Source organism: Abramis brama (assembly GCF_963993115.1).
Source record: "Abramis brama genome assembly, chromosome: 1".
Lineage (NCBI taxonomy): Eukaryota > Metazoa > Chordata > Actinopteri > Cypriniformes > Leuciscidae > Abramis > Abramis brama.
In genome coordinates this window covers 34310664-34329528 of record NC_139963.1, presented here as the reverse complement: position 1 = coordinate 34329528, position 18865 = coordinate 34310664, and the positions used below count along the sequence as shown (strand labels likewise).

Here is an 18865-nt window from a genome sequence, read left to right as displayed (position 1 = left end):
AATGTGCACCTTGATTGGACACATTTATTTTACATAAGACTTTCCAGTGTTCTGCAAGTCCCTGTTTTTAATTGCCAGTCACTGTGAAAAAAATGGCTTGGCTTTGAATATGATTTTAAGTCCCAAATGCTGACTGTGTAAACATAGCCTATGAGTGACTGATATATCTCACTGGTACAACAATTTCCAACCTAAAAGGCCTTAAAAATTGGTACAGGCATTCTTCAAAACATTTAGTCCACACACATTCTCTTAACGAAGCTCTTGATCTTCTGTGCGAGAGTTAAACCGGGAAATGGTGTGATAGAAAGGTCAAGGTTTGCCATTTCAAAAGAACCCTGACCTTTAGACATGATCCTATAGCTAAGGTGTCTTTTCCATCATCACGGTCTTCTCCTTTTCTTCTTTATTATTGTAAAGTTTAGAGATTAAATACTGAAGACCACGACTTTCCAGGAACTCAGTGGCACCAAAAAGTGTTTGGACACTTTAGCCATACTTAATGTCTGCATTAAAGGGCACAATATCAACCCAAGTGGAATGAATTAAGGAACAAAGGTTATTTGGGATTTAATTTATACAGAGATGTACTGCAGATGAGTTGTTCATTAAAAGTAATTATAAAATTCCTCTAGCATCATTGTTTTCAGATGCCTCTTGGTTTGATGTTTTGCTCTCTAATGCAGTGACATTCAGACAATAAGTGTGGCTAAATGCAGTTGTGGCCACTCCGCATAAGAAAACTGTGCCACTGTGACATTAAAAAGCCTCCCTGCTGTCCTCCCATTTGGATCCGAGTAGTTTACATTCTCTGGCAGTAAGAGAATGTGTTAGATTTCTCTCCGTCTCTTCCATAAGCACAATGAATCAACACCAGCTTTCAAGGTCCCCTAGCAAACAAACAAACATACATACCAAACATACCCCCCCCCCCCCCCCCCAAAAAAAAAAAAACGACTAGCCCATTACCCAACCCACCTTAACCTGATAAAACTTTCCTGCTCTGATCTCTCTGGCTGTTTTTGGTTATCTCTGTTTGTAGCTGGACACCAAAATGTCAGATACTTTAGAGCATGAAGGTCAGCAAGAACACTGTCACCTCATAAATGGTTTCATCATTGGCCACCAATTACTGGCTCTTAAGGCTGTGACACACCACGCCAACGTCAAAGAACTAGCGGCAGCAAAAGGACTACAGGCGACTGCCAATTAGCAAATGTGTTCTGCACCTGCATGTATGAAATAACTGTCTATATCAGCAGGTATCAGAACTCTATATTCGTCATTCAAAAATGGAAACTGAAATTAGGACTCATTACAGATATACAAACCCTAAATAAAGCAGGGCTTGCTTACCATTTTGAATATCAATCTGCTCACTTTCTTCATTCCAGGCAGCTCATATTGTTATCAAAATATTTGCGTATTGGAATGCCCAGGTAAGATGATGTCAAATTAGAACAGCCTTCTGTCTCTGCTGTCTTGACTTCTTTGCTCTCTTTCATCACTTTCGCTTTTATTCTCATGCACTGACTCGTTCACTAAACTGAACAGCTATTCAAAGCGATCTTTTTTGCCGACTGCCAATTCAACTGAATTGGGTGAACTCCCCCCGACATGTAGAACATACTGTGAAAACTGACCGTCTGCTTGGTGTGTCACAGCCCTTATAGGTCTTTTGATTTTTACATTTCCATTGGTCTCTGAGACCATCAATTCCTAGTCACTTTAAGATGTTTTTTTTTTTATTCTCAATGCATCAACATAATAGTCCTTTCTATTTTCGTATTTACATTTTTCATGGGCAGAAAGATTCGAAAAAAAGAAAGTTGCGTTTCTTTACGTTTTATTTACACGTTTGACATGTTTTTGTAACGACGGTACTGTGAATTTTCTACGCTTCAGTATTGCACAGTATAAAACATCAAATTTAGTGTAGCTCATTCTCAATTTTTAAATCAGTCTTAATGAAGCTATCAAAGCCCCAAACGCACTGTTAAACCACTCGCTGCCCTGCACGTCTCTGTTTGGTTTTAATTTAATCCCACCTTCCTCTCCCTTTCTCACTCCCTGCTATTACTATGTTGATAACATCACTCTTTATCACTCTTTTCTTGTGGGAGTGTATATGTTTGGACAATATAACATTTTGTTGTTGTTTTTTAATCATTTATATGAATTAACTGCCAGTTAGTGGATGTGTAGATGTGTGAATTCACTGTGGTAATGTAGTGGATCAAAGAGACAGTGTGACCAGTAGAAAGCTGTAGAGATTGGCCAGTTTCTTCAGTTTGTGTGACGTTTGACTGTTCTTTTGACAGCCCAGGGTTTAAAAGCCAGGTTCGTATGGACATGTTTTCACTCCACTTGCACTGCTGTTGGATTCTTCGGCGTTGTTGCTCTTCATCTGTCTGTTTTATTTTAGTGCATTCATCCGTTTGTCCCCACAAAACCCACCCGCCTCCCACGTCCGCCTGACACGCCATCCACGGGCCCGGTGATTGGCCCTGGGCCACATTCGACTGATTCTGATTGGCTCATATGAAGAATTAAACTAGGCAAAGATAGCTTTCTTCCCCAAGTTCTGTTCTCTTGATCTAATGTTCTCCTGTTTGGGAAAGAGGAGTTCACATTTGCTATGTAAAGTGCTCCACTCAGCAGGAAGAGGTAATGTGAGGTCAGCTCAATGCGCACCCTGTTTAGATTCTCCTCCAGTCTTCAGAATGATGAAATGCTGTGTGTTGTTAGCAGAGGATGCTGCAGAGCCACTGCATTGCAGGCCTTTTGGGTTGGGCTTACTGCAGGCGCATCTGCACTGCTGATAAATGAAAGATCCTGGGACCTTCACTCTTTTGATCCTGTGGTCTTTCTTCACATATGTACGCAATGAGCTCATCTGTCTTATGATGAATTCTGTTCTGCCATCATTTCTTTAGAGGTACATGCGAGCTGTAATTGGCCTTATGCTGGTTTTAATGTGCGTTCTGTGGCCTCCTCTGCTGACTATAAATACAGAAAAGGAAATGATCGTTATCCCATGGTCTTGTTCCTTTTTTCATCCCTGTAATTTGAACGGAAGAACATGCACATAACTGTTTGGATGTCCAGAGGCTCAAAGGGGATTTTGTACAAGATAAGTATTAGTGCAGCTCCCCATGCAAGACCATCTGGAGAAAACGTTTCCATATTCTGTCGCCACACACACACACATTGCAGGTATGAAGCTGAGAGGTATGTACACTCTCCAAGCTGAGATATAAATGAGCTGAAGATTTAACACTGTTATTTTGTATGGAAGATTATAATAAGATGTATAAAAGGATAGCTCGACCATTATTCATTTTGTAAGGCCGATATGATATTGATTGTTTTTGTATGGTTATAACCAATAAGCAGAACTGATTTGTAATTATTGTTAGCTCTGCTTTTTGATACAATAAATAATACAATTTTGAATAACAATAATATTACTATAGTTTTGAGTAGGGCTTTCACTAATGATTATTTTGGTAAACGAGTAATCTGTCAATTGTCGATTAATTGAGTGATTGAATATTTCTTTGGTAATAAAAATGGAACTAAGCAAAGACCTAAGCCTTTAAAATTACTTAAAATACATATAATAACAATAGCTATATTTCCATCCACCTATTTTTATGCGCATTTTGGATATCACAAAAAACGTGTGCATTAACTATGTGGGAAACACATTTACTGAATAAAAGTAATGGGACGCAGGTAATGGGACGCAGTGGGATAGCATAACTGGACTAACTAGCGGACCAATCTTTTTGCACAGCATCTGAAGTGTAGTTTTGGTCATTCTGAAATGCCTTAGCCAAAGTCTGTCATCAAAGTGGTATCGTCATACTGCCTAGCCCTAATAAGACATTTTATATATCATATTGTGAATTTTTTTTGAAAATCAAGACTCGAGTAATGGCTGCTAAAAATTCAGCTTCGCCATCACAGGAAGAATAAATTGTAATTATATTTCACAATATTATTTTTTACTGTATTTTTGATCAAATAAATGCAGCCTTGGTGACTATAAGAGACTTTCAAAAAAATCTTTAGAGACCTATTGAGAAGTAGAAAAGTGTGAAAATCTGTAAAAAAAAAGAAAAAAAAATTGGTCTATGTAACAGCTAGTTTATTCTACCTTGTTTAATTTCATATAAGTGAAATTAACTTGAGTAAATGGTCTTTTTTGCCACACATTTGCCACAAGTTTTCTCATTTCAGTCTTAACTCGACTCTTAAAAGAGTTAGGGACATCTCAGGAGGCCTGTTGCAATAACCCCATTAAATAAATGGAAAAATATGATCAAATCCCAGTAGCAGTCTTAACACCAAAGCAAGGAAAAGAAATGGAGTAGCTATTTTGAAGCACTATTAAAAACAAGCCTCACGGATCTCTAATAACAGACTTGTAAGACTGATGGCTTTATATATATAAAATGGATATTTAGGGCTGTCAGTTTAGCGTTCAGTATCCAAATTGGCCAAACTATTGCGTGGGCGTGGCAAACAATTGGCAGAGTGGAAAGTAATGGAAAGTGGGTGTGTCTTGTGGGGGTAACCACTCCCTCCCTACCCATAATGCTCTAACCTTGTACTTGCTCCACTCCTTGCCTCTCACACTACACTCATGGCTGCTCCATCTTATGCTCTCTCTAGGTTTTGACATCTGTTTAGATGACCTTATGCATCACCACTGTAATATGCTCGCCCTCATCTGTAACAACTTCATAAGTTCTCTGCTGCCCTCTCCCTTCCTGAATATGCTTACTACTATATAGACACGACTAACACCGCCGTCTCTTTTTGTTAAAGTGGTTTAACAAAAAGCTGCATGCTGGTTAATGGTTTTGGTTTTCACCTCGTTATTTATTTATTTATTGTTGTTCATATTGGCCTTTATTTGTGGTGTGTGTGTGTTTGTAGATAAAAAGAAATATTTAATTGTTCACATTTTTTATATATTATCCATCCATTATTTCTTTTTTCTTTATGCTTGGATCTGATTAAAGCTGTTTATATTTTTGTTGTGACTTTAAGCTTGATTTTTTAAATATATATATATATATTCTTGCATTTCATGTGTTTCAGAGTATCCTCTGTTTTTCTTTTTCTTTTTTTTTGTTCTTTTTTTTTGTATGAAGCATCAGATCAGTCTATAAAATGCAAACACACTCACACACATGCAGATCGAGCCTCTCAATGGTAACCGAGGCCTCCCTCTCTACTTTTCTTTTTTGTCTCTCCATAAATCTATCAATCTACCTCTCTGACTGTCTCACTCCTCGATCTCCTCCTTTCACTCTCGTTACAGCTACATACTGTGTTTTTTTTTTTGTGGTGGCTCTGTTGTCATGATGATGAACTCACAAAAAGCTTGTGAAAGTGTTTGGTTTGTATGTGTATGCAAACTCTGTCTGTGCCGTTCCTTCCCCCTTAGTTTGTGCATTAATCTTTCTCCCTGAGACGGTTTATGTATGTATTTGTGTGTAATGATACATATATAACCGTAGGTTCCTCCCTCCACTGAAAGTGAGTTAGTAAACTCAGAGGTTGGTAGTGTAAACTTACATCCCTTTTAGCTGTTACCTCCACTAGTTGTTCATTTGAGGAATGCCCAAGCTGTAGTTTAGATTTTACACTATAGGTTTTAGAATGAAGTTGGGTTCAATTACTCCTCCACAACAAACACTAGACTGTAAGGGCTTCAGATATATGCCTTATTACAGAGCCCAATGACTTTTCCTCCTCTTGTTCTTTCTATCTATCTCCCTCTCTCCCTTCCGCTCCCCATCAGACAAGGAGTTTAAAGGTGTAGCAGATGTTGCTAATGTTGATGACAGTGAGTGAGGATGTTTTGACAGTTGTCTGCCTATCATGTGTACTTGTGACTCAGTGTGAGTGTGTGCGTGTGTGAGGAAAGCGCTTCTTATTATTGGAATATTGTGGTCTTTCTTTCCTTTCTTCCTCACATCAGGATAACATTGGGCACCGGCTCCTTCAGAAACATGGCTGGAAGTTGGGTCAAGGCCTGGGCAAAACCATGCAGGGTAAGCAAGCACTTTTTATTTACTGTAAAGCTCAATCTCTCCCACTCTTTCTGTCTCTTGATTTCCACCCAACAGCATCAATTCCCTATGGTTTGATCAGTTGTAAAAATGTTTTCTTTCTTACTTTTCTGATCTCTCTCTATTCTGTTCCAGCACACCCATTTGTATTTCTCATTTGTACTGACATTAATGGATGTCTGTGAGGAATTAATTTGTTAGGACAGTAGTGTTGATACAGTGAATGGGGGAAGACAGGGTGAGATGGATAGACGGGAAGGAGTTGGTAGACTGGCAAGAGGTGACATCAGATAAGCATTGAGTGCACTAGCTTTTCTATGGAGAATTATAGTCTTGAGTAGATATGGACAAGAGATGGGTATTTGAGTGATTTTGTAGTTAATACTGTAAAAAATGTAGATGTTTTTTATGATTTTATAGAATGGTATATTGTAATTGTTTTAACTATGTGGGAAATGACATTCACTCACTTTGCACAAAAAAAACAGAAACTTTTTTTTTCTTTTTCTTTTTCCTTTTTTTTTTTTCAGTTTAACAGCATTAAAAATATGTAACGCAATTAATGCGGCATCTGTTTTTTCTGTCATCCTTTGGCTGGGCTACAGTATATGATCACACTATCATTCATTCAAGTGCGATAATACGCGAAAAAAACCCTGTGAAGTCTGTGAACCAGCTCTCTGTGAACAAACACCCAAAACGCACACACAGAATACCGCTTCAGACAGCGCTGAATTATCTTTTGCACTTGAATGGACAAAAACACAAAATTGTCAAAATTCCCATTTTTTTTCAAGTGTCCTCATATGCACAGTCTTAAATGAGTTAAAGAAGTGTTAAATGAACGTAAAGAGTTGTGAGAAAATAGGATGTGTGTCAGATCTGTGTCATGTGTCAACTCTTAAATTGACAGCAGCCTAATAAACTTGTTGTTGTCTGTGACATTAATAGGGCTGGGAAAAAATAGATTTATTTATTTATATTTTACAATTTCAAAATCGTTTTTTTATTTTTTTATTCCAGAATCGATATTAATCTATTAGATTTGGGTTTTTTTAGTCCTTGTGTATAGACGAAGTTGCCTCTTTTATTTCAACAGAGGGCAGGGCTCGACAATAAGGACTATCCTATGGCAGGGGGCCAGCGTAAAGTACTCTGGACAGTTAGCGTAAACTTCGCTCAGGACTGTTAACGCAACTGTCACTTGCCCGATTGAGCAAGTGCTGCATCACGAAAGTTTATCAATTGCACGTGTTTTTAAGCCTTGCAAATTTAAATATTAAAGCGCAAGAGGACTCAAAAGAGAACTTAATTAAATAGTGTGAAAAGTTTTGTGCATGCATGCCCAGAAAGCCGCTTCGCAGATAGCGTGTGAATGCTGAATTGAGCTCTTTCACATCATCTTGCGCTTGAAAGGACATATTCACACAAAATTACATAAAAAAATGCTGATCTCGGCTAGTATTCTAGAAACAGTCTGTTATATCTTAAGTAAACAAAAACAGTTGAGAAATAAAAGCAATGTGTAACAGTATATTGGATCTGTGCTGCTCTTAAAGGGACAGCAGCCTAATAGTTGTAGATTTTGGTGTCACAACCTTATTTATTGAGGTTATAAGTAAAAAACAACAAAGTCTATAGCCTGTTTTATTTATTTCATTTATTTGTTACTTTTTTTGTGGTGGGGCCAGTGAAAGATTTATTTCTTACAAGTGGACACGAGAAAGTGACAATTTTAGGCACAATATTGTCTGTTTTTGCTCTTTCACCAATGAAAATAGTTCCAAACATGCAAACGACCAACGGTCTCAACAACCATTGTCTGTCTCCCATGTAATAAGCATTTTTGAATGAATCAATGATCCATTCATAAAGACAGTAATTTCCTTAGTTTCTCAATGATTCAGCCATTTGAACGAATCTGCTGAATAAACTACTCAATGACTCACTCATTGAGACAGTCACTTGCTGCCACCTACTGGCATTTTTAGACCGCAAACCGGCTAGGTGTGATTTTTGAACAGTCGGGTTTAAATTTAAAAAACATTTTAAAATAAGTTTTCAAGTGAAGCTTATATTTTGTTTTATTCACAAACATTACATCACCCAAAACAATTTAAAAATGGTATGGTTTTGGCATCAAAACCTTAATGCTTTTTCACAAAACTTAATGAGGAATATGCATTTATTAAAGCAATAAGATATTGATATAATTAAAATAATACTTAAAATTAAGTTGGAAAGGGTAAATCAATTTGCACAAGCAAAGTATTCGGTGTAGGAGGAGTACTTAACGGCTCAATTACTTATGCACATCCCTGATATGGACAGACAGACACACCCTATCACTCATGCATACCCAGTATCAAAGAGAAACCGAAATGGTCATGAGATCCTGTGGGTCACACCAGATAAAAGCATTCACTGTTCTTTTTTAGTGCATTTGCTAAGGAAGAACAACTCTTTAATTTCTTTCTCCATCCCTCTGTCCTCACCCAGTTCCCCCTCTACTTTCTCCCCTGCACTTGACTTATGGCCTGGCGATATGCTGTATTGATGCAGTATTGTTGTCTGTGTTCAGTGGTTGTTTGGTAGAATAACATGCATATGAGCCATTCTTCCCTGCAGAAGATCACTTTGTCTCTTGTTGCGCTAAGAGCAGAGCTGAGATGTACAACGTGTTAGATTTCATGTTGACTTTTCTTATTAAAGGGTTAGTTCACCCAAAAATGTAAATTATGTCAGTAATTACTCACCCTCATGTTGTTCCAACCCCGTAAGACTTTCGTCCTTTTCGCTACACCATCACACGCATCACACACATGACCAGCGTCGGCCAATAGTGAGCCTACATTCTGACGTACAACCCAGAAGCGCTGCGCTGTTTATACTACGTGAACTCACTCAGAGGCCCACTCAGAGGCTCTTATCATCCCAGCAGGATGCATGTGTGCAGCAGTCACGCTGCAAAGCCTGCAGGAAATAAAGCACACAATGAGGAATGCAAGTATGTGTCATCCTCTTAGTGCATCAGTAGTAAGAGCAGAACAAAATGTAGTGAATCATAGCCTGAAAGAATGTTTAGATTTCTGAGCACATTTCAAAAGAACAGTGATTTTTATTTTTATTTTTAACAAAAATATCTTTCTTTTGTTTTTTCTCTTTGTTCCTCATTGCAACTTCTGTGCAATGAGAGGTTTTGTATGTTTGCACACAAACATGTAAATTGATCTGCCCACATGTAAATCAGTACGAGATGTTCTCAACAAGGTGAAAGGAGGCAAACTCAGCTGACACCTGTCTGACACGCTGCCTTGTTAAAATTACCTTTACCAATCATTTTAGCAGAAAGGTTTAGATTGAAAGCAAACAGTGAAGGTTTGTGGCAGCTAACTTTTGCAAGGTCATTCGGCCCATCAGGCAAGTATTTGAGTCTCTCCCTAGAGACTGCTTTTATTGTGAACATTTGCACACGTGCACACTCTAGACCACTGGCCTGCAGCTGTTAAGCTCTGCTACTCAAGTGCTGAAGTCAGCGTTGTGTAAAAGCCCAAGATCTTAATCAGTTCTCAGTGTGCATAAATGGAAAAGGCATAATATTGGTTTTCATTGCTCCCAGTGACCGCTTCTCATGGACATGAACATCCCATTTCAACCATAGTAGGAAAAATAACAAAATAGCAGGATCATTTTTTGAAAGAAATTAATACTTTTATGTTGTAAAGATGCATTAAGTTGATTGGAAGTAATCGTAAAGACAAAATAAATTGTAATAATACTTCACAATATTACTGTTTTTACTGTATTCTTGATCAAATAAGCAGCTTTAAGCATTTCAGACTTCTTTTAAAAACTTTTTTTTTTTTAAAAGATGCCAAACTTTTGAATGAAAGTGTACATGCTGTTAGAATAATGTTGAAAATATATATTTATATCTGCTCTAAAATGGCTTAAAAGGGTGCGATCAGAAGAACTACCATTTTTAGCATAGCAATTTTTCTGCTGAGGTTTAAATCAGAGACCATTTTAAATATCTCCTTCGTTTTGCTCTTATAATCACAAGTTGCAGTAGAAAGAGGTTGTTTGCCCTTTATGAAGCTTAATGGGCCAACAAAATCATTGTGATGTTCACCATATTTCTTAAGTTTTATATTGCCAGCATTACTTCACAGAGAGACAGCGTTTCCCTAAGCAGTGACAACAGAAACCAGAACAGCATCTCTCTTTTTCGCCTTTACCATAACAATTCACACTCCATTTGCTGCTGTCTTAGAACTCGCAGTGCGGAGAACCCAGAGGAAGTAGCCGAAGCCAGAGGTTGTCATCCCAGCCAAGTCAAGTGTGTGACAGATTAGGAATGTTTCCAGTGCTCCCCGGCACCACCCATCTGTTTTGTAGCTTGGCAAGACACTCAAAAGATCAGAGTTTTGTCCTTTCTTGGTTGTCATCTTCCTTTCATCACACTGTTTGTGTTTAATACACACAGCAGATTGAGTGTCTGAAGTTTGTTTGCAGTAAAAGAGATTTTCCATCGAGCTTGAGGAAGTAGATTAGTTCCATCTTGCAGGAGAGAAATGAGAGGAGGGGTAGAGTGAGAGCTTGTGGAAAGCATGTACACCAAATTACATGCCAAATTGCTTTGGTGGAATCTGCAAAGAAAATGACTCAATGTGTCTCATAAAAAAGGGACGATATATGTTTTGACCCAGTCAAGTGGTCATGTTGGGAATTGGGAACACTCACTCTTAGTGCAAAGGACTCAGCTGCATACATACCATACAAACCCACACACAATCAAAAAAGCAAACACACGCCTGTTCACCCATTATGGTGCTTATGCCATGATGTTTGAACCTTATCCTTTTCCTTTTCTCTCTATCTTTTGGAAAGAGCCTTGGTACTGAGTGTGAATTTACTGAAATGTCTCCCCAAATGCTTTGAGTTTCCATTGTATTGACTCTGTTTTTTTACTCTTCTTTCTTTTTTTTACTCTTGTTTTTAGGTAAGGTTTGTAGGACCTCCCCCACTGTATGTTTGTGTGTATGTTTGAGTAAGTGTGAGTGTGCGTGTGGATGTTTTTTCTTGTAAATAATACAAAATAACTCTCCCCCTTTTACAGTGTAGCCTAACGGCCTTTCTTAGTTCTTCTCTATACGCTTACAATCACTAAACGCTCTCTGCTCAAAATACCAGCGCTACGATTTGAAACTCATACCAAAATGGAATCAGTAAATATTTTGAAGAAATTGCCCATTTTTTTTCTCTTGATTGTTCAGAATTCACCCATGTTAGAATAGTACTTGTATATATTAGTTTAATGTATGTTTGGCTGCGATGGGGGTGTTTTGATTGGCTGAGAAGATGAGATGGGGCCCTCTGATTGGCTGTGAACATGATTCTGCCTCTTTCCCTTGATTCCCCTGAATGGCTTGCCAGAATGAGCCTCAATCTCCTGCCCATTCTCCCCCCTCCTTCCGCCTTCGATCGGTCTATCTGCCTGCGTCCACTTTTGTGAAGTGAATGTACACATGTGGTACATGTGGGAGTGGAAATTGTGTGTGTTGAGAGTGTGTGTGTGTATGTGTCACCAAAACAAAGGGTGGGGGCTCAGGTGTTTTAGCTTGCAGGGAGAAGTCTTCACACCATCCCACCTGCATCCCACTTCTCCTATTATAAATGTACTTGTGAAAGCCTCACCTGACCTGACCCATCTCCTTCCCCCTCTCCTGCAGAGCATGCTGGCTGTAGAGACCCAGTCTTGTGAAGCTGAGTTTTAAGCAACGCAAAAGACCACAAAACGGATTGGAATTGATTCTAGATCAATGGCGAGATGAAAATGACTGAAATAGATCTAGTCTTCTAAAGAGGCCAGAGTCCTGCTGGCCGATAAGAACGATGCGCTGCTAAAAGCTCACTCACAGCATATGCTTCTCATAGCTCATACAGCTGCGTGATGAAGTATGTATACAACAGCCTCTCTGTCTCAAACACATTCATGTGGAGACTTGGACCCGCATGGGGATTGGAGAAAGGGGGAAATGGGGAGGAGAGTGCTCCTTTTTGGATTGAGTGATGGTTTGATACATTTATGTTCAAAGACAATCATCAAAGAGAGGGGAAACTCCTCCTTGCTTTGTCATCAAGGAACCCAAAAGCCTGAAACAATAGTACCAGAAATTAGCAGTAAAAGAGGAGGAGAGTCAGGGATGGTGAGAGGGTATCCCTGTAATCACCCAGGCCCATTGGTAGGGGGTACACCAAAGCCCCTGCCCCCAAACCCACCCCTAACCCTTTACCCCTTACCCCTTACCCCTGAACGCTCTCTTTGTGCCTCAATCTTCCTGCTTAACCAATTGGTGTTTCTTTTTTGCAGCATTATGATCCTGGCCATGTTGTGCTGATGGTAAACTTAGTGGTAAATGTTATTTTTACCCCTGATTGAATTGGTTATTTTCTTTTGATTTATTCTTTCATTTTTGTTTTGTTTTGTTTTATTTGTTTGATTTTTGTTGGATTTTACTTCCCCCCCATTTCTTGTTTTGATATGACTCTCATCATCAGAGCACCAGTGTTTAATAGGCTTAAACTGTCTCTACCTCTCTTTGTATTAGTCTTCATTCTGCTGCCCGTCTCTTAGTGTTCAATATGCACTCTTCTAGAACACTCTCATTCTGTTTGTTTTCAGTTTTTTGGGGGATATTTAGATTCACTTCCCCTTTTTTGTTGCATTGCACATTTTTGTCCAGTCTCGTTATGTTCTTTCACTGGAATGCATAATGCTAGTCTTGACCTCACGTTGTTCCCAAAGACTGATTGTTTGGGAGAGGAAATGACGTTGATTTGGGGACCTGGTTTTGGGATTCCCCCCTACCTTTTAAAGATAATTCTCAGATATACTCTAACATACTCAGAGACAATCAGTGCTAATCATTACAAAAACATTCCATGTTTCCAATTAGATATGGTAGAATGTTAAAATACACTAAAACCATATTAGGTATCTTGTTTTAGTGTCTTTTAACGGCCTGCTTCTGTTTAATTTATTATATACAGTTTCTCTATTTTGATAATAAACACTCTTGTGCACCCTGGTGGTAGTATGAATCCCTCAGTGCACTTTCCTGGAGCCTCTGGTGGGGGCTGGAATCCCTTCAGGACCTTATCGTTCCGCACATGCTCCTTTATCACTTTCTTACTGGAACAATTATACCACTGGGCTGAAGCTCCAGTCTCTCACAAATTAGACAGTCTTAAATGTGCAAATTGTAATGTCTCTTTCTGCTCAAGGGCTGTTTTTGTCAGTTTCAAATCTGTGTTTCAATGCTTAAGGGTATTTAGGCATCACACAATTGTAATTTACATGGGTAATGGATAAATAATTTTAAGAAATCACAAATTTTTTTTTTTTGTCAAATTCCTAGCCCTTAGTTACATTAAGTTACTCCTGGTGCCAGTTGCATAAACATAGCCATTATGTCAAGACTGTGTCTTAAGAACTAGTATGACCAACTAGTTAGTTCGGGGTAATCAGTCTTATTTTTTTTTTGTATCAAATTAGACCAATCTACGTTTTAAAAGTAACTTTTTTTTAAAAGTTGTGAATAGTAAAAAAAAATTGATGACTAACTTGTAAGACTAGTCTTAGCAGTTCTTGCAACTGGCCCTTGTTGTTATTCACAAATTTTTCTTGCCTTGTCATTATTACATCAGCCCAAGGGTATGATCTGATCCTGCTTTTAAAACTTGAACTCCCCGCAAAAAAATTACAAAAAAGAGGAAGACTGACAGAAAAAAACTGAAATCCAAACGATTGATTGGAGTCTGATTGACTGTGACCATGGTGCTAGCCTGTGCAGCCGCAAATTAGTATGATTTCTGTTTTTGTGCCTTTTCTCCTTTATTTGAAACCCCCCACCCTTTCCTGTCTATGTGTCTGTATGTTTGCCACCCCATCCCCACACTCTCCCAGGTAAGTACATCCTTTCCCCAACCCTGCACTGTCACCATGGCAACCTCTGGCCTTTGACGTCACTTTGCTGCTGTAGCTCAGTGCTTGTGTCCTTATTCTCTCTGTTCTCCGTCTTTCACTCCCTGTGTCTCTTTCTTTCTCTCACTCACTCTCTCTCTCTCTGCTTCGTTTGGCTGGTTATGAGTGGATTAAGCAATTATGTGTCAATCTTCAATGTAGTTTTGATTGTCTTTTTTGTTTCATTCTGATTTGTGTTCATTTTTTCTGATGTTACTTTTCCTCTGATCTAGGTCTTTTCACAGCTTGTGTATATAAAACGTATGATCAATAAAAGAAAGTACTATTTCAGGATATCATATGGGACATAAACCTCATTTGCATCCAGGTGTGGCCTGTAGCCAGGTAGGAAAGTTGATGAGCAGCTCGGAGAGGGTTTAGATCTAGATAAATTGGTGTAAAGAGGAAAATATTATGAGACACACTTCGGATCAGGTAGTCAGTGTTGCCGCAATACTGTGAAAATATGCAGTGAATGCTGATATCTCCTCCCTCTCTTAAGCACTCCTTCCGGCAACCCAAATGCCTCTGTCATCTGAGTTAAGAACATGAGTAGGCCAGAACACAATCCATTCAGCATTGAGACTTGACTAAAAAGAGTGGGAGGGCGATAACAGGAAAAAAAGTGAGAAAGAAAGAAATAAGACCTCCTTAAGCAGGCCACTGTAGGGACACTGCGGCAAATTCAGTGAAATCTTCAGTCCAACCTTCCCCTCCTTGTTTTCTGTCCCTTGCTTCTTTCAGTGGAAGCTTCTTGTACTTTTTTCAGCGCATGCCGTTCATTACAAAATAAATTGGCAGCAAACTCAAATAGTAAACGATTAAAACTAGCCTTAGTTCATTTTGCAAGTCATATTGCAGCACCTGGAATGGCCTTTTAGAGGAGAGCTGCACATGAAGCTGTGAGAATGGCTAGAGTTTGGTTCACTGTAGCTTTCTGGTCTCTTGCACTTGAAGGCAGTCTCTCTAACCCAGCACCCTGTGCTCTAAGCAGGCTGTCCCGCCCCGAGTTTTCTCTTATATCTGAACAAAAGTCTAACCTCTGTCCTATGTCTCTCTCTTTTTGCCTCTCCCCCCCCCAACCTCATAGGACGAACTGATCCAGTGCCCATCGTCCTCAAATATGACGTCATGGGAATGGGGCGAATGGAAATGGAGGTGACGATTGGTGTTTTTGCTTTCTTTTCTTTCTGAATGTTAATTTTAATATATTCACTTCTAACCTATGTGTGCCCACAGCTGGACTATGCAGAAGATGCCACAGAGAAGCGCCGGGTGTTGGAAGTGGAAAAAGAAGACACAGAGGAACTCCGTCAAAAATACAAGGTGAAATTCTATGATACAGGGATTAAAGTTTACATTAATTGCAGCGAGTCTATGACGGATTTCCGTCAATTGCAGGGTTCCCGCCTTTTCTTATGTCTTAAATTCACTTTTCATAATTTTAAGGCCATAAATATGCTTACATTTCTCAAATAGTGTAATAAATTTAAAGTGAAAATTAAAGTGTAACTTAATTTCAGGTTAAATAGGTCTTAAATTAAGGAAAGATGAGGTGTATTCACCCTGCTGAGGGGGATGTGATCAAAGCCTGGAGTGGAGCGAAAGCATGTTCCTCTCTGCACTCTAAGCGTTCTGTATATATATATTTCGGTACATTTATAAGACGCTTTCCAGTTCACGTGCAATGCAATATCGCGCCAGCGCCTCCATGTCCTGATTATATTGTCTGCTATATTTGCTAAACCAAACAACTGTTTACGATAAAAGTATTAAACGAGTAACAGAAACAATCAGTTTGCAAAGACTGTATCAATCAAAGCACAGCTTTGGGAGGATAAGATATACAGATAAAGATTAGGAGATGAGAGAGGAAGAGCAGGTATTGCATACTGTGCCCATGAGATTAACATTATTACAATATATTCCTATTTAACACATATAAATGTTCTTTGCTAATTACAGTGGAAAATATAAGCTCGATTTAACAACACAAGCACCTATTAATTTTAATGCCATAATAGTAGTATTGTATAAATATTCATATTTGTATATGGTCCTTGAATGTTATATTTCACCAGTATCAGTATTGGGAGTGTTTGCAACTTGCATCATTAAGCCAGTAGGTGGCGACAAGTGACTGTCTTCATGAGTGAACAATTGAACCATTAAATGAACAGATTAGTCCAAAAACAAGTTGCTGAAACCAATCTTTGATACTCATATAAAGTGCTCATTTGCCTCTGGACACAGAAGTATTGCATTGGCATTTGATTGAAATGTAACATCTATGCAAAATAATCCTTGAATCACTTCTAATTTAAGGCCATTCCCGTTTCGAATATGTGATTGTGTTTAGTCAACTATAAGCATAAACATTCTGCATTTCCATTTTGTAGTGTGGATCATTCATTGCAGCATTTAACCCCTTAACTGTCACCTGCCCGTATACGGGCAAACTAAATTTACTTCACTATATTACTATTAAATCCTAATCTAGTCATGACAAACTATATATCGTTGGAAAGGTCTAAGGCTCCTTAATAGATATTTCAGCACTGTTTTTTGTTACAATTTATGCAGGAACATTAATAGATGAATTTATGACAAGAGCGCACCTCAAAAAAACTACATCATAACAGGAGTTCTGACCTTTGTCACAAAAAGTCGACGCACACACTTTTAATAATTGAAACTTTGGTTTTCATGCTAAAAGTTCATAATAAAACATTTAATCTAGTATTTGTCAATAAAAAAAATAAAATAATATTATCTTCTAAAAAGTATAATATATATATATATATTATCCTCTAAAATATAATATCTTTTTTATCGCCTTTTTTTATTACATTACATATTTTAGTAGTTATCATAAATTAGGTATCATTTGAAAGCTTACGATCTCAGAATTCATCCTGTGAAAAGTGTTTTGAAATTGGACATTGTGTTACAATAGAAACGGTACTCTAAATTATTTTATTAGGCTCCTCCCCTTTTGGGCATCATTATGTTTCATAATTTATTATCAAAATATTTTCTAATCTTGACAAAACACATATTGTCAGAAAGGTCTGAGTCTCAAGGTTCCATATTTTGTGACAGAAGTGATATTTGGACAGAAATTTATTAATTTGTAATGGTAGAATGCATACAGTTAAATTCAATGGAATTCAATGACACCCGGTGGCTATTTTTGGTAATTCGCCTAAACAAAATCTCATGGGAACTTCAATTTTTGTGATATCAACTTCAAATTTGGAACACAACTTGGTTAGATATATGGCTTTGATTTGATAGTAATTTTTTTGTAAAACATATTTTATAAAATATATATTTTATATAAAATAAAAATATGAAATAAATTATATTTGATTTAATGTAAATTTAAACTTCCATAACTTTTTCATACTTTAATTTTTTGAAGTGCTTTCACTTCAGCAATAATCTGCTATTTTTTCCCTTTAAAACAAGACCTAACTTAGGTCTATACTCCAAAGCATTCTTGAATTACAACCATTTAAGCTTGAATAGTGCATTTTAATGTCCATTCTCAAAAAGGGGGGTGACAGTTAAAGGGTTAAACTGATTCTCATGTTTAAGAATCTGTTATCTCCTTGACAAATAATGTATGCCACTGCTACTGTTATCCTTTTTTTAATTTATTTTTTTATAACTTTCAAACAAAAGCTCTGTTGGCTTTTATTATTTGAGAAATAAAAACTTGTGTTAAAGTTATGCAAATGGTTAATTATTTGTATGACTACATCACAAAGAGTCAAGTCTTGTAAAAGCATTAGAAATTTCATAAAGTGTAAGTAATAGAAACGCAGTTCAAAATGGCCTTTCTTTAAATCAAATGTTCTTTGAGTATTTCATTTGTGAAGGTAAAGCATGTACTCCCTACACTCATAATTACAAGAAGAAAAAAAAACTGCTCTTAAACTGTGTGTGTGACAGGCTGTGGAATGGGGTTTGGCCGAGGAAAGTTTTTGTCAATTTTTTTTTGTTGCTTTAACCCCTGATGACAGCAACAGGGTTCAATACCTTTTTCCTGTTAGTCTTAAACATCCTATACACATAATTTCTCTTTCCTTACAGTTCTTCCCGATTCCCTAATTTTCCGTAGACTTTCCGATGCAAGTCTTATCTAGTTAAAATTCAGTGAATGTTTGAGATTGATTCGTCACAGTTACTACTCTTGTACGGATAGAAAGCTACTCTTGATCCACTGGAGCTCAACCAAATACAAACGGACATACAAAAACATTGAGGATTACTGTGCGTAACTCTCTAAAGCCGTTTGAGGTTATAAGCATGTTAATATACTTATAATGAATATGATGTTATTAATCTCCTTCACACAAACTTGATGTCTTTCTTGACAAACTATCCTACATGTACAGTACATTATAATGTTCATATACCGTTCTTCCAAATGCCAATGTTGCCTATGCAAGCCAGTTTTCCACACCCAATCAACCTAAAGCCCAATTTATGTTTCTGCACCGAACTCATGCCGTAGCTGTGTTGTAGGCTGTGTGTAGCATGGTTAGCCTATGGCGTACCCTAACGTGCACCTCTCCAAAAATGTAACGCATGTCAATTCTACGCAGACCTAGGGCTGTGCCGGTAAACTTGACAACCGCACCACCGCGGTTGTAAAGCGCCACCGCGGTGGCTGAGGAGTACCAGCGGTGGTTTGCAAAAAAAAAAAAGTTTGTATGTGAATGCTGTTTTACATTAATATTAT

General features: G+C 37.9%; 1 protein-coding gene across 6 annotated transcripts in view; it reads left to right on the top strand.

Moving 5' to 3' along the window:
• gpatch8 (G patch domain containing 8) overlaps positions 1–18865 on the top strand; it is a 44031-nt gene that overhangs the window by 15992 nt on the left and 9174 nt on the right. Inside the window, exons 2-6 of one of the 6 annotated variants that reach the window (XM_084138721.1) lie at positions 2322–2340; positions 5999–6071; positions 12463–12504; positions 15206–15273; positions 15355–15441. In XM_084138721.1, the coding sequence (XP_083994847.1) occupies positions 15247–15273; positions 15355–15441 (114 nt within the window). In that variant the 5' untranslated portion in view covers positions 2322–2340; positions 5999–6071; positions 12463–12504; positions 15206–15246. Of the gene's footprint in view, positions 1–2321; positions 2341–3895; positions 5864–5998; positions 6072–11619; positions 13620–13684; positions 15274–15354; positions 15442–18865 lie in introns of those variants that run through there. The other 5 variants (XM_084138720.1, XM_084138718.1, XM_084138717.1 and 2 more) reach the window with 5 other exon arrangements.